Genomic DNA, 26,900 nt, shown 5'->3' with positions numbered 1-26,900 from the left:
TTTCTCCCTGCTTGCAGAACCACCCTTGCAATGAGAAAAAAAAGGCTGGAATGTGCAAAGCAAGCCCGTCAGCCCGACTGAATGAAGGAGTCTGTTGCAGTGCATTGCTTGTCTGGCTTTCAACTGAAACATCTCTGAAGGGGAATGTTCAACCTAGAAGCGAACAGATCTAACCTCATGGGTCCTCAAAGGGAGGATAGAGCCTGAAAAACTGGGGTATAAATGTGCCAGTCGTCAGAATCAATGTTACCTGCAGCACCAATCTGCTAATGTAATTGATGTGCCAAACAGAAATCCTGCATATACCATAATGTGTCGACAGACACAACTAAACGGGTCGGTAGAAAGAAACATACATTACCACCAACATGGGCTAGGCGTATTGAGAAAACCAATCTTCAATCAATGATGGTCACACCCCCTTCATTGTTTCAAAAGTTTCATTGCAATTTAGAACAATCACATATCAATGTCTATTAGAAGACAAAACACAGAACAACAATATTATATTGATAGAACAAAGTGAATTGCAGCAAGTGTGATACCAAAACACATCATTTTAGCTGTAGTATACACAGTCTGTTAAGTAGATATCCTACTGTCGAGGTTCATCGGGATAGGGGTCATGACAAATGAACATATAAAACATAAGATGCAAGTGCAAGTGAACATCGTTACAACAAAAATTGCATATTTTGCAGCACTTCGACTCAAAAAGTCAAAGTACACCACAGTGTTTCGGCCCTTCTGGGGTTCGTATATGAGCCTTTCTTATGGGACCTTCAACAGGACAAGACAGCTGGGGTGTCTGGAAGTTCTGTGTGTGCTAAGAGCTGGTGCACGGGGAGCGGAAGGGGAGACATTCTGAGTAAAACGGGTGTCATGGCTGAGGAAGAGGCCCACAGGACTTCTGCATGGGTCTGTTGAGCCTCGGAAATCGCGCTGCTAGCTAAGTGCCAGTGAGAGTAAAGCTGATTAGAGATTTTATTGGTGATTGGGGGTAGCCATGCACACCTTGCGCAGCAAAGTTGCGTTTGACCCCAATAATTTTCTGGATGTTTATTTGGGCACTGCTTTGGCCCACGATCTTGCTTTTCCGGTTGTGGTCAAATTAGATGGCACGTTCGTATTGGCGGTGGTAGCTATGCCCCTGTGTCAAGTCAACAAAGGAGCGGCTGCAGAGGCATCAGAGACCCCTTCAGCAGTTGGTGAGGGGTTACCTTTTGAGCAGGAGATGAGTGACTCAGCAATGTTAGAGATACCATTGATGCCATATGAGGATAAAATCCTACCAAATTGGCAGTTGAACACTAGTGTGATTATTGAAGCCCAGGCGGTTGAAGGTGGCGAAGAAAATAGGGGAGAGCCGCGTGTTTTGGATGCTCAGTCACCTGCTGGTATTCTGTTGACGCAGCCGTCACATTCTCCTTCATTATTTGCTTCTAAAATGTTGGATCCTTCTGCATTTTCTAAAAAAAACTAACTCATGGCGCATAAGCAAGACTTTTTCCACCTGCTACATCGATGGAGGAGAGAGATTTGGGTCCTTTGCCTGTACTATATGCTTTAAATTACACATTAACTAATCTAGTGAAATCATAGGAGTTTTTACATGAGGATACAAAAAATGTAACATGAATATGACAAACATCTTAACGAAACTGAGTGTTTTTGAAGATTTTATATTTGCTATCGGCAAGAATGGGACAGAACCAGTGCCAAACGTTGTGGATTTGCGTAAATGTCTAGTGAAACTGATGCCATGTTTGGAGTCTTCAATAGCAATCGACGAACAGCTTGTTGCTTCTTGTGATACATGTTTGGTTGATCCAGTATTTCATAGTGCAGCAATTAGATTGTCTAATAAAACTGTAAATGAGATAAAGGTTTGGGAATTTGTTGGCTCTGTGGTGGACGCATCATATAACTCTACAATCTTGTCATCATGTAATGTAAGGGTGCTACGGAGTCCTGAATATATCAGCCCCGTGGGTGCTGTCTTGGTGCCGGTAGTTGTAAATAAGGACAAACTTCCCAAAAATGACAGGAGTCTGCTAAAAAGAAATAAAATATGAAAAATATAGTAAAAACGAAGAACGGTTTGAGGAAGTTCCTTCGTGAACTTAGAGCCCGAGTTAGATCAGAGGATTGTGGCATGCAGGATAAAGAGACTTCCAGTAAAAAAAGAGATTAGTTAATGAGGTGAACCTGGTATCAGTTGACAGGATGTTGATTGAGGAGGTTTCAGAAACTGATCCCACAAGTAAAATACCTAACAAGGATCAACATTTTTTATAAAAACATTTTTTAAAAAGGTGCAAAGAAAGCTCCTCAACCGCTGTCAGGGAAACAGGACATTACTCATTTCCTGAAACCTATCGCAACTAATAAAGTGCTCGCTCCCGAATTTATAATTGGACTGACGTATATTGACCATTTATCCAGATGATGAGGGTGAGTCAGGGGATGGTGATTATTTGTTAACTCCTGCCAAGCAATCAGTGAGCATGAAGGTGGGGAGTCCCAATTACAATCTGTGGTTTAGCACTGATCCAGCCTAGGAATAATGTGATACTACCATCACTCCCTGTGGTGTTCTTGGGTAGTTCTCAATGGGAAAGTGATAACATTCCTAAATTGGCAAAGCCCTTGAATTGGGTTTGTTATTTCCCTGACACCCTCCCAAAAAGATGGAAATCTTGAAACTCTACCATTCCTCACATCAGAAAAAAATTGGAGGAAAATCATGGGCCACCACAATTTATGGCCCGATCGGCCGCTTCTTATTAACAAGTAGTCATGTGTGGGGATGAAGAGGATCAGGAGACAAGTGGAGGGCACCAGGAAAATCCTGAGAGAAGAGATCTCCATCAGGGAAATTACAGCTATCATCTATTTCAGAGTAAATTAGTTGGGCCCTCTCTTTAGGTATACAGAGGGAGGTAAATCCCAGCTCACTGTATATAGAGCGTATCTTTGAGGATGAGTCTTGGTCTCCTTTGAATAGACAGTTTTTTTTGTCTCTGTTTAACGAGATACCTCGATTGAGATTGTTGCGATCATCGGATATTATGCAGGTCGAATTTGCAAATGAAGACAGGATTAATCTAATGCGACTGCATTTTGGTTGTCAGATGGTAAGAACGGTTGTCTTGGATGAGGCGAAATATTTGCTCCCAATGGGATATGTTGTGTTTGGGTTCTCACTTGGGATTGGGTACTTTGGGCTCAAATAAGAAGAATGATTCCCCGATTGATGTAACATGTAAAGTTTTATTAAGAATCTGTGTCAAGATACTGCGGATTGCTGCAAGGTTATTCATATGCAAAAGATATTACCGAATGTGAGACCGTAAATGGGAGATTGGTCTCTAATTACTAAGTCCTTACATAAAAGGGGGGCGCGGAGGGTCATTGGTAACTGAAAAAGACTGTTAAAGTTGGTCTGTTGTAATACCCACGGGCACTTCCACTTTTTTTCTTCATCTGACAAATTTTGCGATGATACATATGACATTATATGCTTACGAGAAACCTGGCGTGAATCGGTCCAGATAGTCAATAGTTTTACTACATGGGTTGCCACGGTACAGCAGAGTCCCAAATGGTGCCTGTTTGAGGGCCTGCTATGTGCCGTGAGAAATAATTTGGGGTTTTCCGTCATAAAAATTGAATCCAAAAACCCTTGCATCTGAATTGTTATGATGGTAGGGACCAATATGACCAGTGATGTAAGTAAAACCTATATTATAGTAAATGAGCATTTTAATACACGGAACAATTCAATAGAGATGTTTCTAGTGGAATTAGCGGATCAGCTTGCCTTTTGGGCTCTAGAGTGTAACCCACCTTTTTTAATTATGGGAGACCTTAATAGTGAATGTCTAGATGAAATCTGGTATTCACAATTTCCCAGTTCAAATAAAAAATCAATCTTAAGGCCCCGTGGTTCTTTGTTCTGGGCCCAACTGGATCTGTGGGATATGTGTACCTTTTAAGGAGGTTTCATAGGAGATTGTCCACCTCAATTCACGTGGAAGAATAGCCAGCAAAAGAGACTTCAGAATATATTTTTGCTTCTCGTGAAATTCTGTCAAATTGTGTAACGCTCTATATAAGAGATTCAAACGCCAGTGATCATAATGCAGTGGAAGTTGTGTTCCGAGCAATAAATTCTGAAAACATTTAGCTGACCACTCGTAATTGAAGTGACGAAAGAGAGCTGGTCCTAGTTTGGCGGCCAAAAAATGGAACCGGTTTTAATCAAGAAGTGACTTCGCTTTTACTAACAAATGATACTGTGTTAACTGATCCCCATTGTTATTCAGATGTGGTGCAGATATTGCTCGGCTGTTTTATTGAAAAATTTGACCAACATAAGGTGTCATTTATAAACTTACCTTTCACAGAGAAATACAGGACAAAAAAGAAAGAAGGATCTGTGTGGTAAAATAAGGAGCTTGAAAATTAACAGGTGTGGGGATTATCTCTGCAAGGTACGTAAACTGAAACTAGCCTACAAGAATTGGCTTAGAAGCCATATGGGCATTTTAGTCCAAAATGACTCGGAGGCAATGTTGAGAGCTGTTACCACTAACGAACCGGGAAAGTTCTGGACATTATTAAAAAATCCTGGGTGTCAACTGTCCCTTCAAACTATTCCAATTGGTGAGCAGGTCTGGGTGGATAATTTCAATGCGTTATATGGTTTAGGATTAGCCCAGTTGACTGATCTCTATGAGCGTGCTACACCCTGGTTTTTAGAGTTTGAACTTGAGGATATTCATGATAATATTAAGAAATATAAAGCCTCTAAGGCTCCTGGTCCAGACGTTCTATCAAATATTAAATTTTTTAAAAGGGAGATAGGATGAAATCAGCAAATTACCTGCCAATCTCCCTGCTGGATGCGAGCAGTAAAATGTTTTCTGTTATACTGCTCAATGAATTGGAAGCATGAGCCAAACAAGTCGGAGTAGTGGATGTTTTTCAGGCCTGTTTTAGGAAAGGGATAGGTACCTCACAAAATTGTTTCATTTTAAAGCTCTTATCACACGTAGCCAGTTTTTATTGGAAGCCCATATTTGTAGCTTTTTTAGATCTTACTCAGGCAATTGACTGTGTTAACAGGAATAAGTTGTGGTTAAAAGTGAGGGATTCAAAATGCCCTGAAAATGTACTGAAAATTCTAATTGCATTACATACTGAAACCAGGATACGAATTTGACTGGACCATGAAGGAATTCATTCTGAATGCATATCAACCGGTCGCAGATACAGGCAAGGATGCGTATTGACGTGGTTTCTTTTAAATTTTTATATCCATGATATTGAAACTGCTTTTCATAATGTAAATACAAATCCCCTGTGACTTGGTTGATTTCCATTTACAATGTATGGCATATGCAGACAACTAAATTGTAAATGGTATAATTGCAATTGGACTCCGACGGGGTCTTGAAGCTGTGATTCGTTTTTTAAGTGATTTGGTATTTTACATTTCCAAAAAATGAAGTATTGCTTCATTACATTTTTTATACATTGTTTTAAAATGAATGTAAACCGATGATGATTTATTATGCTTTTGATAAATGTAAAGGTTTAAGTTGTGTTGCAAAAGGTTTACCTGAAACTGTATTGAATTATAATAAGAATAAGAATCAAGCACACTGTGGCAATCACATATGTAGTAAATTGCATTGAGAATGCTTCTGTGCAGAATACTGCAGATTTAGGCATTCACAAAGGCAGAATAGTAAGCATTTAGACATTCACTAATATGTAATGCTGCAGTTTCATGCATCGAGCTCTGCACAACATTTCACATGCACAACTATGGCTCACCCAAAAGTGTACCTATTTCTTTATTTACCAATGCAGAACATTGCACATTTAGGCACTCACATATGGACAAGGCAGTGATTAAGAGGAGTACAATATTTAAAGAAAAAAATATCAACTTATACAAACAAAACGAGCTCAGGTATAGGAGATTCTCTTACAAAATCAGTCTTGTGTTTGATTGACATACCAAATATTCCTAAGCATGCCAAAACAGGGTATCAAAGTAAACTTACAAGACCAATGAAACAGTTTAATTGGTTGACTCAGTAGTCTGTAAGTTCATCTAAGTCATCCAATGTTCACTTTATGTAGAAGCCATTTTGTCTTGTACCAACAATAGTAGATGTATGGTAACTCGCCTGCAAACAAACTATTCAATGTAGTTTACCTAATCTGGATATTCACTACTTGCATCTCTCCTCTGACAAGCAATGGAAAACTGCCACTGAATTTGTTCCTCTCCCATACAGGGAGACTACTCTAAGGTTTTCAAAGGTAAATAATTGAAACAAACGTGAACGCACACTGGACACTGCCCCCAAGCAAGTGGGGAAAAGTGGTAAATATGACTGGGTTGGTTTTTCTTAACTGTCAATCTTCGTATCCAACTTTGCTATAAAGAAAGCAATACTGTGTTTATCTCAACACGGTGTAACCCTTATGTTGAGGCAATGCTGGGTTTACATCAATGTGATGTTGCTGTAACATTGATGCAATATTGCCTTCAGGTGAATTAAAGGCCGAGCTTTATGTTGACGAAATCAAGCCTATTTTCGAATTATGTTTAGTAGAACCATCGGTATGGTGAACCAGAGTTAAGCACCAACCTGAATATACAACAAGCTGCTAAGAGGTTACCATTTTGGTTTCAGTGTCCAGAACTACCAAAGAAACTCTGCCTGCATAACTAGATCTTGATATTATATGATATCATTGGTTATTTATAACGCGCTTAATACCCAGAAGTTTCTAAGCGCGGTATCTTCACTTTACTTGCTTGAAGGTGCAAAAGTGAGAGACAATCCAGTGGCTAGATTAGGACAGTTATCGGAAAACTTGGCAATCACATATTAGCTTCATCACCTATCCAAACTGTGTGATTCTTGGCATCAATATCGAAGGAAGTGCTTAAAACCAAGATCACCCGCAGTACAAAACGCTGCTTAAGATGCATGATATTTACAGAGACCGCTGAATCCAGCATCAAATGGATCAGAGAACTGGGTAGTTTGGCTAGTCTATGTATTCTTTTTCCTAACACCACAAAGTGAAACATGCTTTTTAACATCCACATAAAACACTAAAAACCATTATCAAATGGAATGCAGAGTGAAGAACAGAGAAACTGGACTGTTCGGAGGTGACACAAGAGCCGCTCTGTAAAGGTTGCATCCTAACGGGATAGCATCGATGTGACAGGCTTAAATGGTCAATAAGACAATGCATTACTTACCGTAAAAGCATTTCTGATGGTTGTAACTGCTTAGATTCACATGCTGTGCATAGTCCGACATCCAGTGGTCACTGCGGAGTATTGCATTTTGTTTTTCGTAGTCGAAAAGGGGACGTCGACAAGGCGTGTCTGTAACACTATCCCTATAGAGACGTGCGTTGTACCCACAATCCCTGACGCGTCGAGGTCCCTCTGTTTGTATCTTTTCTGCCCTGAGGGAGCCTTTTATACGTGAGTACAGAAAAGAGAGAGAGATGTAGAAAGGTGTCTATGTTCCTTCCATCCGAGCGGGGAGGAAGGGTGGGCGCATGTGAATCTAAGCAGATACAACCATCAGAAATGCTTTTACGGTAAGTAATGCATTGTCTTCTGATGTTTGTTAATCTGCTTAGAATCACATGCTGTGCATAGATTAGCGAGCAGTACCTGGAGTTGGCGGTGGTTTATGAGAAGGAACAGCAGAGAAAAGATGTCTTAATACTGCCTGTCCCACCTGGGAGTCAAATCTAGAGTGTGCATCTAGACAGTAGTGTTTTGTAAAGGTGTGCACAGAACTCCAGGTTGCCGCTTTGCAGATGGACTCAAGGGGACCATTTGCAATGAATGCTATGGATGCCCCAGTGCCTCGAGTAGAATGTGCTCTTGGCTTGAAGGGTAGTTCTCTCTTAGCAAGAGTGTAACAGAGTGATGCATTGAACAATCCATCTAGATATAGTGTACTTTGATACCGCATCTCCTTCTCTTCCTGCTGCCACCGAGACAAAGAGTTATTAGTCTTTCTCAGTGGTCTGGTTCTTGCTGTAACGCTCACCTGATTCCCGCAGAGGCGCCGGTCTTGACTGGGTGAATGCCGTATCTTCAACTCTGTGCACTGTATGTCTGACTCGAAGAGTAAGATGTCTTAGGTAAGTGAACGCCGAGCTCTCCATCTGCCTCGGGGCAGGGTGCCGTAACCAGTTTCTTCACTGGATAAGGGTGCAGGCCTCTTGACCTCAGAGGACTGCTGTCCGTCGTTAACTGCACGAACGGTAAGTTCTGGGCACTTCAAATGTCTTAAAAGTCTTTTGTAATGATATCTCTTGTTTTGCAGGGTTCCGGCGATGGCGGATGGCGGGCTGATGAGAGTTGAGGATCGAACCCGCGTGAGGAATAGAAGCGCCTGGAAGCACGTAAGTAAGCGCTTGTAGCCTGCTTCACGATGCGCACTAACTGTCCCTTTTATCTTGCAGGTACAAGTTCTGAGCTTTAGAGAAGCTGAAGGGTGCTGGAATACCCACTGGATTCGGCGTGGGAAGGAGTAATGGCACGTGAGTAATAAAGTTGTCCAATGTCTTTAAACGCACCTTCTTTTGTCTTTCAGATGCGGGATGCAGCGCCGAAGGCCTCCGGAGCGTGCAAAGAGCTGGTAAGCTTTTGTCTTTCAGATGCCGGAATGCAGTGCGAAGACCTCCGGAGCATGCAAAGAGTAGGTAAGCCTTTGTCTTTCAGATGCCGGAATGCAGCGCGAGGCGTTGGTGACAGCCGATGGACCAGGTAAGAGATGCGCTGCCACTGAAGACCGTAGTGCTAACCTGTTCTTTCTTTGTCTTTACAGGTGCTGCTGAAGACTGGATTCCAGGATGGTAAGCCTTTGTTCCCTTAGGCCCAGGATCAGAAGCAGAAGACACAATGAGCGTTCTGCTGCAGAGAATGCAGAATAACGCAAAGCAAGATTCATCCATCGGGTGTGGTTTAAATAGCCTCCTGTAGTGCTTAGATGTCTCCTTCCACAGCCACGCCTAAGAAAAGAGTTCCTGCTTTCCAGAAGAGTTCCAGTGTTCTGAACCTAGGGAGTGGCTCCTGCCCCACCCAACAGGAAAAGTAGTCCCAAATAGAAGAGGATCAGGGGTTCAACTGGCAGGTAAGTAAGCAGCATGGTCTGCTGCAGGTAAGTCCACCCAAGCATTATGAGCCCGGCGCTTCCAGCGCTGGGACTGGGCATCTTTATGAGCCTGGTGCCACTGGCGCCAGGACAAGGTCCAAAAGGTCCCAATTGGGACTGGCTGGCACTCGGAACCGGGGTTATGGGTCTGCTTCCAAGGGAGTCGGGCAAGTCCTGATCTTTTGGAAGCAGAGATCATGACACTTGCCATGTAGAACATGACAGCTCTGCGTACATCTAGTGTATGCAGACTTTTTTCTCCCGAATTGGAAGGGTTTTGAAAGAACGTTGGTAGTTCTATTGACTGGTTTACATGGAATTTTGAGATGAATTTCGGTGCAAACCTTGGGTGCGTGCGTAGAACCACTTTATCTTTGTGAACTGCTACAAACGGGTCTAAAACAGAAAGAGCCTGTAGTTCATTTACTCTCCTAATGGAGGTGATAGCTATTAGGAAAGCGGTCTTAAGAGTGAGGTCTTTAAGAGTTGCTTTGTGCATGGGTTCAAAGGGTGAGCCCATGAGTCTGGTAAGTACCACATTCAGGTCCCAGCCGGGAGCTGGGTTTGCCATCGGAGGGTGTATTCTCTTTACTCCCTCCATGAAGGCTTTGATAACTGGGACTTTCCACCACGACACTTTAAGCTGGGAAGTGGTGTATGCAGAAAGTGCCGCTAGGTGGACTTTAATGGAATTGAACACTAGACCTGAGTCCAGTAAATGGGTCAGGTACAGGACAATATGCTTGGGGGAGCTGTCAACTGGGTCGATGCTTCTTCCTCTACACCAGATGACAAATCTGTTCCATTTGCTAGAATAACAGTGACGAGTGTTAGGCTTTCTAGCCTCCCTGAGGATGTCCATGCATCTCTACGGGAGTTGTAAGTGTCCAAATTCTATGATCTCAGGAGCCAGGCTGCTAAGTTCATGGTCTGAGGGCATGGATGCAGTGTCCTGCCCTTGTCCTGTGACAGCATGTTGTGTGGGCAGGGAAGTTTCACTGGGGGAGATTTAGGGACATCTCGATCAGGTGAGCGAACCATGGCTGCCGGGCCCACGTAGGGGCCACTAGTATCATGGTAACTTGTTCCTGGTGCATCTTGTGCACAATCTTGTTGAGAAGGGGAGTCGGGGGAAAGGCGTAAGCAAATTTCCCTGACCATGGAATCGATAGACCGTTCCCCTTGGATTGGTTCTGGGGGTACCTGGAGGCGTAATCTTGGCATTGTGAGTTCTCCAGAGTTACAAACAGGTCTATTTCTGGGAATCCCCATTGTGTGAAGACGTCGAAGACAATGTCTACGTGCAACTGCCATTCGTACTCTGAGGGCAGAGGGAGGTCTCTGCTGAGTTCGTCTGCTAGCAGATTGAGTTCCCCTGGTACATGTTGCGACAGTAGGAACATGTGTTTGAGAGCCCACTTCCAGATATTCTGGGCCAGCTTGGACAGTCCTGGAGAGTGGGTGCCCCCTTGCTTGTTGAGGTAGTACATGGCTGTGGTGCTGTCCGTAAGGACCATCACTGTCTTCCCTTGTAGGTGTTCCTGGAAGGCTTTTAGTGCCTTGAACACGGCCAGTAGCTCCCGTAGGTTTATGTGCTTGGATGCTACGCTCGGAGTCCACACTCCATGAGCAGTCTGATGGGATAGGTGAGCCCCCCATCCTGTGAGGGATGCGTCTGTGGTTAGAGTGGCTTCCACTGCGGGTGTGGCAAAGGGTTTCCCTCTTATCAGGTTTTCCTTTGTCCACCACCGTAGCGAGAGAACCAAGGCCTTCGAGACCACCACTAGATCGTCCCATTGTCCGCTGGCCTGACACCACTGGCTGTTGAGCCACTCTTGCATTGGGCGCATGCGCAGGAGCGCGTGAGGTACCCAATAAATACATGACGCCATCATTCCTAGCAAGCGCATCGCTTTGCGCACCGTCACCTCCCGACCTGCCACATATTGGGGGATCTGAAACAGCATGTTTTGGACCCTCTCGTTGGAGGGGAAGACAAGGCCGTCCTTTGTTTGAATTAGAGCCCCTAGGAATTGTTTGACTTGGCTGGGGTCTAAGCTGGACTTCTTCTCGTTGATGGAGAAGCCCAGTTGGAACAAAAGGTCTACAGACCTTTGGGTGTTTGAGAAGCATGTCTCGTAAGAATCCCCTGTTATGAGCCAGTCGTCGAGGTAAGGGTATACTGGGATGGATAACCTGCGCAGGTGGGCTGCTGCCACTGCCAGTACTTTCGTGAATACCCTTGGTGCAGATGCTATGCTGAACGGTAGCACTCTGAACTGGTAGTGTTTACCCTTTATCATGAATCTGAGGTATTTTCTGTGCGCTGGCAACATTAAAACATGAAAGTATGCATCTTTCATGTCCAGTGTTGTCATGTAATCTCCCTGTGATAGCAGTGGTATTACTTCCTGTAAGGTCACCATACGAAACTTTTGGGGTTTGACAAACTTGTTTGCTGGGCGCAGATCTAATACAGGGCGCATGGTTAGATCCTTTTTGGGTACAAGGAAGTACACTGAATAAATACCTTCCGTTACCTGAGATAGAGGCACAACCTCTATAGCTCCTTTTTCCAGTAGCTGGTCCACTTCTTGGAGAAGGATGGCGAGGTGTTCTGGTGTCATGCGTCGTCCCCTCTGGGGTCTGTATGTTGGTGAACTGTTGAACTCTATACAGTAGCCGCGGGCTACGGTGGATAGTACCCAGCGGTCTGATGTTATTCCCTCCCATGCTGGAAGAAAGGATGTTAACCGGCCCCCGACCGGCGATGCATGGGAGGGGACCCGAATCTTCGCGTCACTTGGTGTTGTTGGTGGCTTGGGAGCCTCTAGGGGTGGAACCCCGGCCTCTCCCCTTGCCACGGCGTTGACCTCTCTGATTGTACTGGCCACTATTACGTTGGTAGTTGTTCAAATTCTTTTTTCGCATTTTCCAGTGCGTCGTCCACTGCATTTCCAAAGAGGTTAGACTCTTCAATAGGCTTGTTGATGAGCGCCGCTTGCGTTTCCGCCTAAAACCCGGAATTGCGAAGACAGACGTGGCGCTTCAGCAGAATTCCCTGTACCAAAGAGCGGCCAGCTGTTTCCGCTGCATCGAGGGTATTCTTAACGATGCATTGGTTGACCAGATACCCTTCATTAACTGTAGCCAGAAATCTAGTTTTTAGGGGTTCAGGAACTTCCTTGATGTCTTGCTTAAGCTTTCCCCATTGCGCATCAGCAAAGCTTGCCAGCAATGTGTTATTATTGGCAATTCTAGTTGAGAACGCTGCCGAGGTGGTAATTCTTTTGGCTAGGGCATAAAGCTTTTTTCCCTCTTTATCCGGGGGTGCCTCGCTGGTAGACAGTGGAACCTCAGCCCTTTTCCTAGTGTTAGTCACCACTAAGGAGTCCGGGATTGAGTGACCCTTAGTATATAGTGGGTCTGATTGAGAGGGTGAGAACAATTTTTCGATTCTTGGATTAACCCCTCTTACTAGTGCAGGGGTGGCCAGTGAAGGGTTGATTCGTCTCTTAACAGAGGCGAGTATTGGAATTGTTTGGCTGGTGGGGGGGGTTTCTTTGATAATCCTCTCCACGAAGTCAGTGTCTGGGGTGACCTCCCCAGTTTTGACCTCAAAATGTGCTGCTGCTTTCCTCAGCAGCGCATTAAAGGTGGGCTGGTCGTCAACAGGCGAAGGGTTCCTGACTGGTGTGGTTTGAGGAGACCCGATGTCTATAATGTCTGGCTCTGTAGACCCTGATGGTGACTACCAGGGATTTGGGTCACCCTCACCCGGGTCTTCTTTGTACCCTTCCTCACTTATGTTTGAGTCCTCATGGAAGCCTTCTCGCTCTTGTTGTTTTTCATCATTAATGAACTCCTCCTGGAAGTGAGTGTCCGCTTCGGTGAGGTCGTAAGAGTTCATATCCTCCTGAAAGGGGTTATAGAACAACTTCGGGTATTTAGCCCTTGGACTTTCTAGGAGTACCTCCCTAGGTCTTTTAGGTGTCCTATTTTCTTGAATGGCCATGAACCGGTCTAACTTGTCCATACAGGACTGGAACTTCTCTAAGGTCCACTGATGTAGGCCAGAGCGGTCTGGGAGTGAAAAAGGAGCCTCTTCTCCTTGTATTTGTCTAGATCTGTCCCATAGCGTCGAAGATAAGGTGCCTTCGCCTTCTGAGAAGTGTTCTGGCAGGCTAGGGCTTTCCGTCGACGGCGGGAGCTGTCCCAGCCTACTTTCCGGCGCCTTTGGCGTTTCTTTGCCCTTGTGCGCGGTTTTCGGCGTGTCACTTGACGTCCGTCTCTGGCCGTCCTTAGAAGATATACGCGCGAGGCTTTCGGCGATCATTCTGTCAGCCGAGGGATCGCTCGCCGTCGCGCTAGGTACCGTCGAGTCTTTACTGGCAACGTGCGCGCTAGGTACCGTCGAGTCTTTACTGGCAACGTGCGCACTCTTACGAGGCGCGTCGCCGCCTGAGTGTTTGGGGTTAGCGCCCTTATTTCCAGAGTGCCCGGTCGCCTGTCGCGGGAGCGGTGGCGGGGAGGGCTGTCGACCCTTGCGGTCGGCGGAAGACGCTGGTGGGCCCGGCGCCTCCGTTGGCGCTCTGGCTGCCTTCGTCTTCGACGAATGCGTGCCGTGGGGTTTGTGTTTTTGAGATTTCTTGTGTGCGTCCTTGTCGCCGGGGTGTTCATCCCCATATGCTGGGCGTGAGCCGGGCTTGTCGGGGCCAGGGACGGACGAAGAGGAGCGCGAACGTTCCCTCGAGGGGTCTACAACCTCCGTTACAGAGGCCGTGTAATCGGTGGCGGCGGCAGCGGGCGAGGAATCTGACCTAGACATGGCGTAGGCCGCCCACCTTTTAACCCTACGGTCCTTTATCGTTTTGGGCTTAAGTAACTTACAGGCCGCACAGCCATCCTCCTTGTGATCGAGGGGCAAGCAACGGTTGCACCGTTTGTGCTTGTCCTTCCAGGTATTTTTGCCTTTGCAAAGTGGGCAAAACCTAAAGGGTGTCCTCTCCATAGCTGAGGGCAAGAAGTGTGATTACGACCACGAAAGAGAGGGAGGGGAAAGAGAAAGGCATTCTCGGAGAGAAAAGAAAAGACCACACAACCCCACTCTCCCTACTGTGTAAGGCCGGCGAGGCCAGGCCACGTGTTCGGCGACGCCGAAGGATCTCCTCCGCTCGTCCTTCCGTCAAAGATCTTGCTCGGCGGAGAAACAGCTTGCAGCTTCGTCGAGGGAGGGATCTATACGTTAGATATTAATAATAATAAACGACCAAGGGTCGAAGAAATGATTTCGCAATGTCTCTCGAGGAGCTCCGCATAGAGGCGACCAATAACTGGGCGGAAAAAATCAATCTGAGGGACCTCGACGCGTGAGGGATTGTGGGTACAACGCACGTCACTATAGGGATAGTGTTACAGACACGCCTTGTCGACGTCCCCTTTTCGAATACGAAAAACAAAATGCAATACTCCGCAGTGACCACTGGATGTCGGACTATGCACAGCATGTGATTCTAAGCAGATTAACAAACATCAGAAACTATATTACTTTTAACACACGGCAGCATAGTGATTAATATGTTGATAAATACAATAGCATGCAATCTCAGAATTAAGATTGATGAAAATGATTAACCACAAATGACAAGAAGGGTTTGGTGAGAAATAATAGTCAGTAATCAGAAATATTAATGAGTACCAACCCCAAGCCTGCTTTGCTGTTAATGTGTTTTTGGGCTGCTGGTTGATGGACTAGTTTGTGAGCTTTGACAAAGATGTAAACTTGAAACACAGTTAAGAATGGTTCCCACCCACAGAACGAGTGATAAAGTGTGACTGGAAATAGGAAATTGTTGTGCCTGGTTTTAATCATGCACCTTTCATCCACACATGATCCCAAAGCATATCATAATTTTTCATAAACCTATTTTGCACCATCGAGTATGCTTTGTCAATCTTGATGCCCAAGTGACCTAGAGATTAGGATGAGCACAGAGCCACCTAAAGCTGTGTTAGTACCAATACATTTTGCGGCAGGTTCACATAAAAATAAGTGTTTCAATTACATACACAGTCCCATGTAAACAGTCACAAATTAACTAATGCACATCAAAAGCGGCCGCAGGACTCGCCATGATGAGTAACTAACATGGACTGTCCTGCACAGAATATGAGCCAAGTGTGTTTAGGCTTCGATTTAATTATTGGAGACTCAGAGTGGGCAAATGAGTTTTCAGAGGGCAGAGAGTGGCGGAATTTGGCATACTGTTGTTGATAGAGAAAAATAATGCGATTTCCAGGCAAGAATTTGTTTCAAGAAGACACTTTCTCACTAGGAGGACCTTTTCTTGTTGCAACATGCAATTTGGCACACGAAAGAGAAGGTTAAAACATTGGAAAATGCTTTCACATTCTCATAGAGAAACCGTTTCCTTTTACATGGCACTTAATGCTGGCTCATGTTACGCATGTTCCAGTTAAACAAAATTGAAATTAAAATGCTTAACTTAAGAAGACATGTTATTTAAATACTGTAAAATAAAAACACCTTTAATTTACTAAACTCGGTTTGTCTATTTACTTTACTCACTCACTCGTAGAGCACCATTATTAACTTCACCACGAAACCTCCAAAACATGTATTGCTACTTCCACCATTTGCTAATAGCCTAGACCTCTGTAGGTGTCATATCGCTTGGGATAATGACCTGTCACCAAGTTCATAGCGATGAAATGTATGCGAACACATAAAAGGGCTGATTCACAGAACGTTTTCCTATGGGATTGCGCCATTATAAAACGCTTCTGTGAATCAGGCCATATGGCCCTAGTCTTTACTAGCATACAATAGGTGTGTGTGTGGGGTGGTTACGCATGAATACAAAGTGACAGCGTCATTCACCCCAACTCTAACTGAGAAGAAAAAGTAGTAGCAAGTCGATACGAATGTGCTGAGGTTTTAATCCATTCTACACTAGGAACGCCGAACTAGACAAACTCGCCTTACGTGCAACAACCACCTGCCGTGGTTAACTTTTCAGAAATCTATTACATAATTAAACACCTCTTTCAAGGGCTGAACCAGTCAGAATAACAACAAATACTACACCACAAACCACCACTGTCCAGTGCGAGCCAAGCAGAACTATACTACAATGGCAAAATATATCTGTCAACAGCTGAACAAGTCAGGGCGAGAGCACGCACACCCGCCCTCTGTCCACTCGTGAACCTGTCAGACGCGCACACAACCACCTCCCTCCATCGTTTAAATTGTGTGAATTGCATTACAGTAGCTCACATCTATGTACAAAGTGCTACACCCTTATCAAGCGCTGAACATGGAAAAGAAAAAAAAAACTAGTTAAAAAGGCTGAACATGTCAGCACAAGTGAGGCATAAACCACCTCTGCCCAGTGCAAAATCTGTCACAACTACTATGCGCCATAAACTATTCTGTCCAAAGTGCTTAACCGTACAAAAGCTACCACTGCTACCCAAAGTTGAGACTGTTTCAATGCCAACAGCTGCCAAATGGGCTAGGCATTACCGAACACCGACAACACATTAAAATATCAAACGAAAGATTTAGGGCCGGATTTACAAAGCGTTATTCAATGGGATTGCACCATTGTAAAACATTTTTGCAAAACTGTCACCAAATGTGCTTTTTGGACAAAATGAAGGTAGTCGAGTAACATACATAAGTAAGTCACCAGGTGGAAAAATAAGAGCTTTCATGAGCGCAAACAGAATGGAGCATGGTGACAGTGGCCAGTAATTTAGATTTGTTATTTTCTCTATACAGACCAATTGCTTGTGGCAGGAAGACTATTCAAAATGGGGGGCGCCAGTTGAATATGATAGAAATAAGGGGACCCAGGTTCGGTGGGTCTTTGCTTGATGAAGATGCAATGTTAATATTCTGTGCTGGATGAGTCCATGTTGATTGTGTGACCCAAGTATGTTCATCTAATACATCACCAATGATAGGCAAGACAGTCAAGTTCACGAATGAGCTTCAGAGATTATAGATCAGATCAGGGTTTCTCAAAAGTGGAGAGGCATACCAGAGTGGGGTTACTCAATCACAATGGGGTACGAAAGCTTCAAAAAAGCAGGGTATTTTACCACAGCAAGTATTGAAAGCCAGGGGGCTTTGGCAATGTATTGCCATGTGGACGTTTGATATGTCTACAAAGGGATAGCAAGTCAGAAGCATGTGAGAAACCCTGTTCTGGTCCACAAATAAACACACTGATCATAGAAGAGTAGTTGGAAAGATATTTGCGAGACATCAGCGGTGTCCACGCGGCAGTGCTACTTTGACCAGGTGGCATACTTCCCAATAGTATCCTACAGCCTTTCGTAGGGGGGAGGTTAAAAAATATACTTTCCAAGGCTGCTTGTGCTAAGATTCGTACTTGAAATTCTAGACTCCCCAAATGATTACATTTGCTTCTCCCAGTGCCTCGTAAGATTACTGGAAATATCACACCAGACTTTAGCACTGCTAGTGGACACCACTGGAGGCAATCATAGATAAATGCGTTTCAGTTCGGACCTACTAAGCGAGGGTCATGCAAGCACAGGCCGTGCAAAACTCTCACCCAACTTATCGATAGTGGTTATTAAATCGGATGGAACAAACGAATCCAAGTCAGCATCCAGGATTCCAAGGGGGTCCAGCAGGGCCACGTGATGTCCTCGGATCTGGTCAGAGGGGGTACATTGGAGGCAGGAGGGAGAAAAGGCAATGAAAACACATTGTGCATAGGGTGTGAAAACAGTCAAGGGGAGGAGGGAGCTCACCGATATTTGTGTAGCCCACTGCCTCTTTGCTCACAGAATCAGCACAAAAGACGTTGGCGATACCCAGAGGGTCCAGGTCCGCAACATGGTGACCCTTGACCTGCAAAGAAGGAGATACGAACTGACTCACTAGCCCTAGAACCGGATTGGGCCAACCTGCAAGTGCCAGTGCAACACAGCTTCAGCCCACCCATACAAGGACGTTCTTCACATGAGATTACCTTTAAGCAGCAGTAGGTGGGGAAAGCAGTTACAGGTGTAAAAAGAGGCATGAGACAGAAATGGGGAAAGGAACGTAGTGTGACAGCAAAGAAGAAGTGGAGTCTGCTGTTACCATAAGGAAGAAAATGGGAAGGCTAGCCCTTTTCTTTCACTAATATCTACCTAGTACAGTTCCTTTCATGAATGAGGACACCATCACATATACCCCAATGCAAACAATTGTGTTTGGTAAGGTCACAGCAAAAACAAAATACTCACCGTACTGACTAATGTACTCCTAGTCCAGATAATGTATGAATTTAGCAAACAAATAAAACCCAATGACATTTCTTGAAGAATATAGAACCTTGAAAAATACTGTTAAGAAAGTTTACAACTTGGATGAAAAATCAACAGACAAGGAAGGCCTAAAGGATGTTTTGCTACAGTTAGAGAATCAAGGTCATCTTGCCTCGTCAGTATATTCACTTGTCCAGAATGCAAGACCAATTAACAGGGCCCTCTTAGCTAAATGGTCAATGGTCTCAGGAAAAGAAATTGACGATGGGGCAATTTTTGGCACAGTATCAAATTGACTTCCCTTGACCCGAGTGACAGAACGAGTCAGATAAAATTGCTGAATAGGGTTTTTTGGACTCCTTACAGACTAAACTAAACGGGTTTCAGTGAATCAGACGAGTGTGCGGTTTGGAAGGAGATGGACGTTCGAACACATGATGTGGAATGCTGTCACCTTAATACATTTTGGAGAGGGGTTACAGAGATGATGAATATACTGTTGATGTCAAACATTGATTTCACCTTTGAGTCCTTAATTTTAGGTTCTGACACGCAGTTAGAAGAATTTTCGTATTCTCAGAAATGTTGGGTATATAGAGCAGCAATGACAGCAAAAAAAAGTTAATGCTACGTGGCTGGAAGTCAACTAAACCGCCAAACAGCAGCAGTGTGGGTACAAAAAATGCAGAGGATATCAATCATTGAGAGAGTCCTTTGGGGAGCCAGGAATAACTGTTTGATGGAATCTGGGTACGTTTTCTGGATATAGGATTCTGATTTGTTACGATAAGTTGTTTGAGCCTGCATTTAACCTTATCTCTGCATTCTGTTACTGTATTAATTTGTATGTAGATATTCATGTTGCCTTTTCATGTGTAAAACTTTAATGTAAACAAAGGAAATAATAGTTCTCGTACACATGTTCATGAAAATTAATAAAAAAGAAAACACAACCCTAATGAATAGTGTAAGGTAGGGTGGGGGATGTGGGTATAAGGGAAAACAATGGATGGGGACCATGAAACTCAAGTTCATTAATTACCTATAGATCCCAGGTCCAAAGTTCCCTTTCTGCCATACTCAAAGGCTCCCATCCAAGCATGAACCCATTTCCAAGACCATCAGAGAGGGCAAAAGGGTTTCAAGGCAACTTGCAGATTTTGGCACATACTCATCAGAATGATGGAAAAGCACAGTGATAAGCACTCTGATTCTGTGGCTAAAAGAAAGGTGTCAACCCTGTCCGTATCCGGGTGAAGGTGTCGCAGACAAATGCACAAAGATCTCACAAACACAGCAAGCTTTGGCCCCCACCAGGAGGTCCCCATTCCACAACCTATCACACTAGCCTTTCAAACATAACCGCTGACAAGCATGGAGGAACATACATTTAGGAGCACAGGCAGATCTAACATCCAAGTAAGGGTGTATTGGTCAGCCCCTCAGAGCACTGGCATGACTTGACCCTCTACATTGTACTCTGTACAGGCTATCAGGGAGGTGTTAAGGGCCCACTAACCTCATATGCTCGGTGCTTTTCTGCTTATAAAGAGTGTCTTCCTGGATCAATAACTCTAACCTCATTGAGATTCCTCCAGCATGAGGAAACACTGTTGCAGAATTTCAGACACTTTAAGACAGCTCACGCAATCAAGAATTTCTTCAACAAGATAATTATAGAGGTGATGCCACCAGCTCCACCTCAACAAGTAGTTAAAGTGGCAGAATAAGAACTTTGTGAACAGACAAGAAGGATATACTGTACTTATACAAGTCAAAGTCATTGCCAAAGCTAAAAGAATGCAATAATGAAACAAGTTAATAATAACCAACATTGCCAAAGTGAAGAAAGAGCAATACTAAAATAAGTTAATAACCATCATTGTCAAAGCCAAGGGAGGGCAATACTTAAGCAAGCTAATTAGAACTAGTATTGACAGAGTGAGGAAGAGGCAATAGTTGAAAAGGACTTAAACAAGCAGTGTCCAAGCCAGAGAAGAGCAAGAGTGAGAGAGACATTACCAGCATTTGTTTGATATAAAAGTGGGAAAACAAGAGCGGCAGGAAAGGCCTCCTGCTAGAAGCATTCACTGGGTGAGCATAACCTGCATTGCATGTGGCAATCACAAGAGTGGAACAAACAGCACTAATGTTTATCATGGCTTCCCAGAATAAGTCATAAATACTGAAGTTGTTGAAAGTCAAATGACTTTACCAAACTGTTTGAAGTAAACTTTACCACAGAAGTACTTGTAGTAGTGTTGGGTGCTTTTTGTCCTGGCAGGAGAGTATACCAGGATAGGGCCTTTGTAGTGGTAGTCCTGGCAGGTTAGTGGACCAGGAAGAAATCATGAAGGAGGAGGAGGAGGAAGAGGAAGAGAAGAAGAAGGAGAAGAAGGAGAAGAAGGAGAAGAAGGAGAAGAAGGAGAAGGAGGAGGAGGAGGAGGAGAAGAAGGAGAAGAAGGAGGAGGAGGAGAAGAAGGAGAAGAAGGAGGAGGAGGAGGAGAAGAAGGAGAATAAGAAGTGGCAAGACCCCTAAAGTGTTTAATGAACAATTGTGGAATCATCCTGACAAAACATTGTTATTGATTCAAATTAATTGTTTTGTTTCCTAAGAAGAAAACGTTGCATTGAACACTTGGAGAGATAAAGACTTGTCGTCTAGTTGAAATGTTGGTTAAAGTTAAAGTGAAAGACTTTTGGCACACAAAGAACTTTATAATCAGAACTTGGTAACAAACTGGAACTTTTCAATTTGAACTATTGATTGAAAATTCTGCTTTGACTTTGGGGAAGGGAATCTAACTCAGTTTATAAGGATATACAGTTATTAGGTGCATGTTGAACATTGCCATATACTTCTTTTAGGAGTTTGATGTATATATAAATGTGAGTGACAGGTTCATTTTTATTAGAGTGTTTTCCTTTAGTTTCCTTTGATAGGCAAGGAAATCTTCTTTAGGATTGGGATAGTGAGGCTTTTGTCAAATCCTTTAAATTTAATAAAATGGCATCTAATGAAAAACCTTTACCAAGTTGTCCACCTCACATTTCGGACCCTTCACAATACCCACGTCACATGCCCAACTTTCCATATATGTCAGGCGCTCAAGGGGATCATAGCGGTCTGGTAGGTTGAAGAGCCGTAAATTTCTACCTCTAGAGCAACCCGGTAAAAATGTGAGCTCAAGAGCATTGAGGTCTCTGGTGCCTCTGTTTTGTCATGGGGTGGCTCGCCCAGTGGTATAACTGAGTGTATCTGAATTGTTCCCCTTCCGGTAGTGAGAATGCTCATTTGCATTCTTCTAAGGTAAGTGGGGAACCTTCCCGAAGTAGCTGTCTAAATTCCCATAAGCCACCCACAGACCACACAGAGAAAGCGGTGTACTGCACCCAAGGGGTGAATACCGGATTGCAAACAATCAGTGATAATGGACCTAGACCCAAGGAAGAACCCCACCTCTTGGTAGCCATATTCCAACATTTGAGCTTGCGAGATGTAGAGGAAATGAGTGAGTGTGTCCTGCTGGCCCAAGTGTTGATTTAATAAATATTAGTTGCCTCAGCGAGAGCTGGGACATGGATTATTCCATGTGTACCTAAATAGGAGAAACTAATATGTGAAAGTTGGGAGGCCAACTAGTAGAGGTAGACATCTGGAAACCCCAAACCGCTGAAGCCTTCTCGCCTGATCACGACTTTGTTTTGCTATTATCGGTTTGCACCATTACCAGATTAATGCAAGGGTTTTCCCCTGGAGCAAGTGTAATTTGTGTGTTGGGACCAGTATTGGGAGAGCCGAGATGTGATATAGAAGCCTCGGGATTATAGTCTTTTTGATTGCTGTGACCCATCCCAACCATGAGTTTGTTTGATTGTCCTAGCTTTTAAGGTCGGCTTCTACCTGAGCGAGAAGAGGGGGGTAATCTGTGATATATAATGTTTTAATCTTGCTCTAAATTTCTATCCCCAAATACTCAATTCAGTCCCTTTTCCATTTTATTGGGCAAATCTGCTATATTCCACTGGTGGTATAGCTAGAACCAGCCCTTGAGATTTGGGATAGTTGACTTAAACCCAGAGACTGTACTAAACGCTACTGGTTCATCCAGCAAGGCTATCGCTGAGGCCGGTGTGTCTGTTACAGTGACCAAGACATCCAGCATAGAGAGAGATTTTATGCTCCTGCTGACTCTTTAATTTGATCAGGTAACCCCAAATCCACAAAGGTGTGCTGACAATGCATACTTATTAGGGTAATTTATGCAATATAAACAAAAAAGGCAATAAGTCGTCCAGTGGTGCCTACTCAAACATCCTCATACTAAATACTCAATAATATTTTTTATTACAGTACAAAAATATATATACAAGACATCACAATTTCATGAAACATCATGTACATTCACATATATGATAATACATTTTAGAAGTGTCCAAAACTTTAGTTCACAAATATAAAAGGAGATCATCCAATCTAAAAAATAGACCATTCCAATAATGACCTGTACCACTGTCTTGAATTTAATCAAATTCAGGAATACACCTGAACAATGAGTCTCAATTTGAACCAACTTGATGATATTCACGCTTCAACCCAACGTGTTTCTGTCATATCCAATAAATGTTTGACATTCTTCAGGGCTGATGATTATCTCTCCTCAATTCATTAGTAGCACTCCCAATAGGAAACTAATGATATGAAGCAAAATCCTTCAATTGTATCCTTGCCACATCTCAAACACGCATCTCCTAGGATCCAACCTATGGAGCCTATGAAGCTGTTCTTAATATGTTCTCAAATGGAGTTAGCAGACAATGTATTTGGCCCATCCATCTTTTATCTGCGAGAACCCCTTTCAACTACAGGTAAGGCAAGGGATTAATTTTCAGACCCTGCTGAGCCTCCTCAAGTTCATCTTTCGTTAGGAAGGTGCCATCCCTCCACATTTGACCTGCCCTAACCAGGCCCTGCTCCTATTGGGGTTGAAAGCAGTGGGGCTCTGCAATGGTGTCTCTAATCAGGGGGGCCCATATGCAACTAAGAGGTGAGGGCCAAGTCGAGGGCCCGGCTATACCACAGTTCCCCTTATTCCAAATAGACCATAGTGCCTCAAGCAGTGGGTGTTCTCTAGCTCTGCGTGGTATTTGCTCCAGGGGAGCCCAGAGTCATTCTCCAAGGGTGACTGGGGCGAAGAGGCTATTCTCCAAATCCACCCATTGTTTGCTTTTGGTCTCTCTGATGAGATTCACCAGGAAGTACTTGTGGATATCTGGATAGGTGAGCCCGAATCTTTCCTTCAGGAGAATGAGAGTCCCATACGGGATTTGAGGCCTCTTCCCCTCCTAGAGGAATGTCAGCAGAGCTTTCTTGGCCGTATTTAGGTAGGCACTCCGGAAAGCTATTGGTAGTGATTGGAATAGGAAGGGGAGACGCAGCAGCACATTCATTTTGATTGCAGTGAGTCTGCCCGCCCACGTGAGGCCGAGCCTACTCCAGTTGGTGAGGTCCTGTTGAATGGCCGCCCAGAGAGGTTTATAATTCGCTTGGTACAAGTGACTCAGGTTTTTCGTGATAGCGATTCCCAGGTATCTAATGCTCGTCTGCGCCGCCCGCAGACCCCACAGTCGAGGGACTGGCACTGACAAGGCATCAGAGTCCCTGAGAGTAAGGACCACTGTCTTGCCTCGGTTTATGCGGAACCCCAACTGCGACCCGTACTCCTCTATCTCTTGTAAGAGGGCCAGAGAAGACTGTGCGAGGTGACATAGGCGAGCACATCGTCCGCGAAGAGGACAAGCTTGTATTCTGACCCATATCTGACCAGCCCCTTTATCTTGTCGTTGTTCCTGATGTTTTGTACAAGGGGCTCCATTACCAATACATAGACGAGGGGGGGAGAGGGGACACCCCTGTCTCGTTCCCCTAGTTAACTTGAACTGGGCAGATGCAATCCCATTTACGACCACTTTAGCATTAGTGTCTTTATACAGCGCATTCGCCCCCCCCCCTTATTCACTCAGGACCCAATCCTGCTTTGTGAAGGACCTTTGACATAAAACTCCACTCTACTCTGTTAAACGCCTTTTCAGCATCAACTGATATCAGCGTAGGTTCTACCTCTGAGGTCTTGAGAGAGGCCATTAAGTCGAGTGTTTTGCGGACGTTGTCAGCTCCTTGTTTCTCCATGACATATCCTGCCTGGTCGCCATGAACTAATCGGGGGAGGGCCTTGCTTAACCTCTTGGCTAGTATGCTTGAATAGACTTTAGCGTCGACATTTAATAATGGTATGGGCCTATAAGAGCCACAACCTAATTTGTTTTTGCCTTCCTTTGGAATAACAATTATTCTAGCTTTGGTGAATGTGGGTGGGGCTATGCCTGTTGACATTATACTATTGAAAAGGAGCGTAAGGAATGGGATTAGCGCCCCTCTGAAACACGGGGGTATATCCGTCAGACCCTGGGGCGGAACCCGCTTTTAGGTGGGAGATGGCCTGTTTCACCTGTTCTGCCTCGATTGGAGCATTTAGAGCCTCCCGATCAGCTACAGTCAAGACAGGAAATTACATTTTAGCCAGATATTCCTCTGTGCTCTCGGAGGCATGGGCAGCGTCAGAGGTGTATAACCGCTCATAGTATTGAGCAAAGCGGGCTGTGATTGCCTGTGGACAGGCCAGGACTATGTCCGATGCCGAACTGATTTTATAGACGGCTCGGTCTGCCCTTTATTTTCTACGTTTAGCCGCCAGCAGGGTGTGGGCTTTGTCCCCCTTTTCAAAATATTTTTGGTTGACAAATCTTAAGTGTGCCAGTGCCTTTTCGTTCCAAATGTCTTTCAGCTCTTGCCTTAAGCTTCTTATGTCCTCCCTAGTTACTGAGGCTGGCCCCTCCTCCAAAGCCAATGCCTTTTCCTTATCCTCTATCGCCTGTTTAACCTTAGACTCCCTCAGAAGTTTTAACCTCTTTCCTGCAGATCCCTGCCCTATTATTAAACCTCTAATCATGGCTTTTGCAGCTTCCCATACCGGGGGGATGGAGGGGGGAGGGGGGTTCACCTGTGTTGTTTCTATCAATGAAGTCCCTTATTTTACCATCTAGAGTCTCCCTGAAATGCTGGTCTTTAAACAATGTGTCATTACAAATCGATCGCTTGTCTACCGGAGTGCCCGGACCAAGGTCCAAGCAAGCCGATGGTGATCATGTCATGATCCGACTAAGCCACCACTTCCATGTCTGAACCCAGGAGTAAGTGTTCTGATCGCTCCTCCAGGAAAAGATAGTCAATGCGGGAGTGTGTCTGATGTGGGTGCGAATAGAAACTGTAGGCCTTGCCCAGTGGGTGTATGACTCTGCATGCATCAATTAATTGGTGCAACGAGACCAAACGCCGGAAGGAGCCACTGTCTGGAGGGGGAAGGGATCCCTCCCTATATGATTTCCAGTCCACTGCTGGGTTCATGACCTGATTGAAATCCCCCCCACAGATTAGGTAACCCTCGCCCATCCCGCCTAGCTGTGTGAACAATTCTCTGCTAAATGATAATTGTAGGGTGTTCAGTGCATAGACTGCGCACAGTACGAGTGCGGTGGATCTCACATGACATTGCACCATGAAAAACCTCCCTGCTGGATCTCCGATCACTCGTGGGTTTTGGAGTCCCAGGGAAGAGCAATAGAGGATGTCCACCCCCCAATTTTTTCTGGTCCCGAGGGCCATATAGAACCCCCCAGGCTTTTGCACCTCAGGCTGAATTCTACTGATTGTTCAAACTTGGTCTCTTGGACAAAAAGAATGCCAAGATTCGTCCGTATAAAAGTTCGGGTCAACATGGATCGTTTCTGTAGTGAATTTAGCCCTTTCACGTTAAGTGACCCTATCCGAATAGCCTCACCCACCATCGCTCACGTGTCAGCTGCATTCAATAAATCGCTGGGTGAGCCGCGCTGTGCTTTGGACCCTTTGCATCTCGCCCATCCCTCGGACCACGTCACTCGCCCCCTGGGTTGCCTGGACACCCGTGTTTCCGCCCCCACAACCCCCCTGAAGAAATGAAAGAGTATAGAGCATTGAGGATAGAACGAAGTAGAAGTTTGAGACAGCCTCCTCAGTTCTTTGGAGATGCCCTAGGTTAAGCCCCAGGGCCACACAACATGTATCGTCCAGGAAACACCCGGATACACAATTGCAACGTAACAACTTTACAGTGTGCGAAAGCACAATGACTACTAGATATGGGTGCCCAGCCCGGCAGCTTTCAATTACGCTTTCTTGCTGGAGTCCATAACGCCTTAAATTTTAGACTCTGATATGTCCCTTCTGTGCTCCTGCATCGTCATGGCGTGTTTAGTCTTTGGAACTTCTTG

General features: G+C 44.7%; 1 protein-coding gene across 9 annotated transcripts in view; it reads right to left on the bottom strand.

Annotated features, from left to right (window-relative positions):
• OGDHL (oxoglutarate dehydrogenase L) overlaps positions 1 to 26,900 on the bottom strand; it is a 2,607,259-nt gene that overhangs the window by 2,107,970 nt on the left and 472,389 nt on the right. For 8 of the 9 annotated variants that reach the window (XM_069610806.1, XM_069610810.1, XM_069610809.1 and 5 more), the window contains one exon: positions 17,828 to 17,930. In XM_069610806.1, coding sequence (XP_069466907.1) covers positions 17,828 to 17,930 — 103 coding nt within the window. Of the gene's footprint in view, positions 1 to 17,827; positions 17,931 to 18,029; positions 18,130 to 26,900 lie in introns of all 9 variants that reach the window. The other variant, XM_069610805.1, reaches the window with a different exon arrangement.

The sequence above is a fragment of the Ambystoma mexicanum genome, chromosome 8 (genome assembly GCF_040938575.1).
Source record: "Ambystoma mexicanum isolate Mex_15411 chromosome 8, UKY_AmexF1_1, whole genome shotgun sequence".
In the NCBI taxonomy this organism is placed as follows: Eukaryota; Metazoa; Chordata; class Amphibia; order Caudata; family Ambystomatidae; genus Ambystoma; species Ambystoma mexicanum.
The sequence above is the reverse complement of the archived record's forward strand: the minus strand, read 5'-3'. Positions and strand labels throughout refer to the sequence as shown.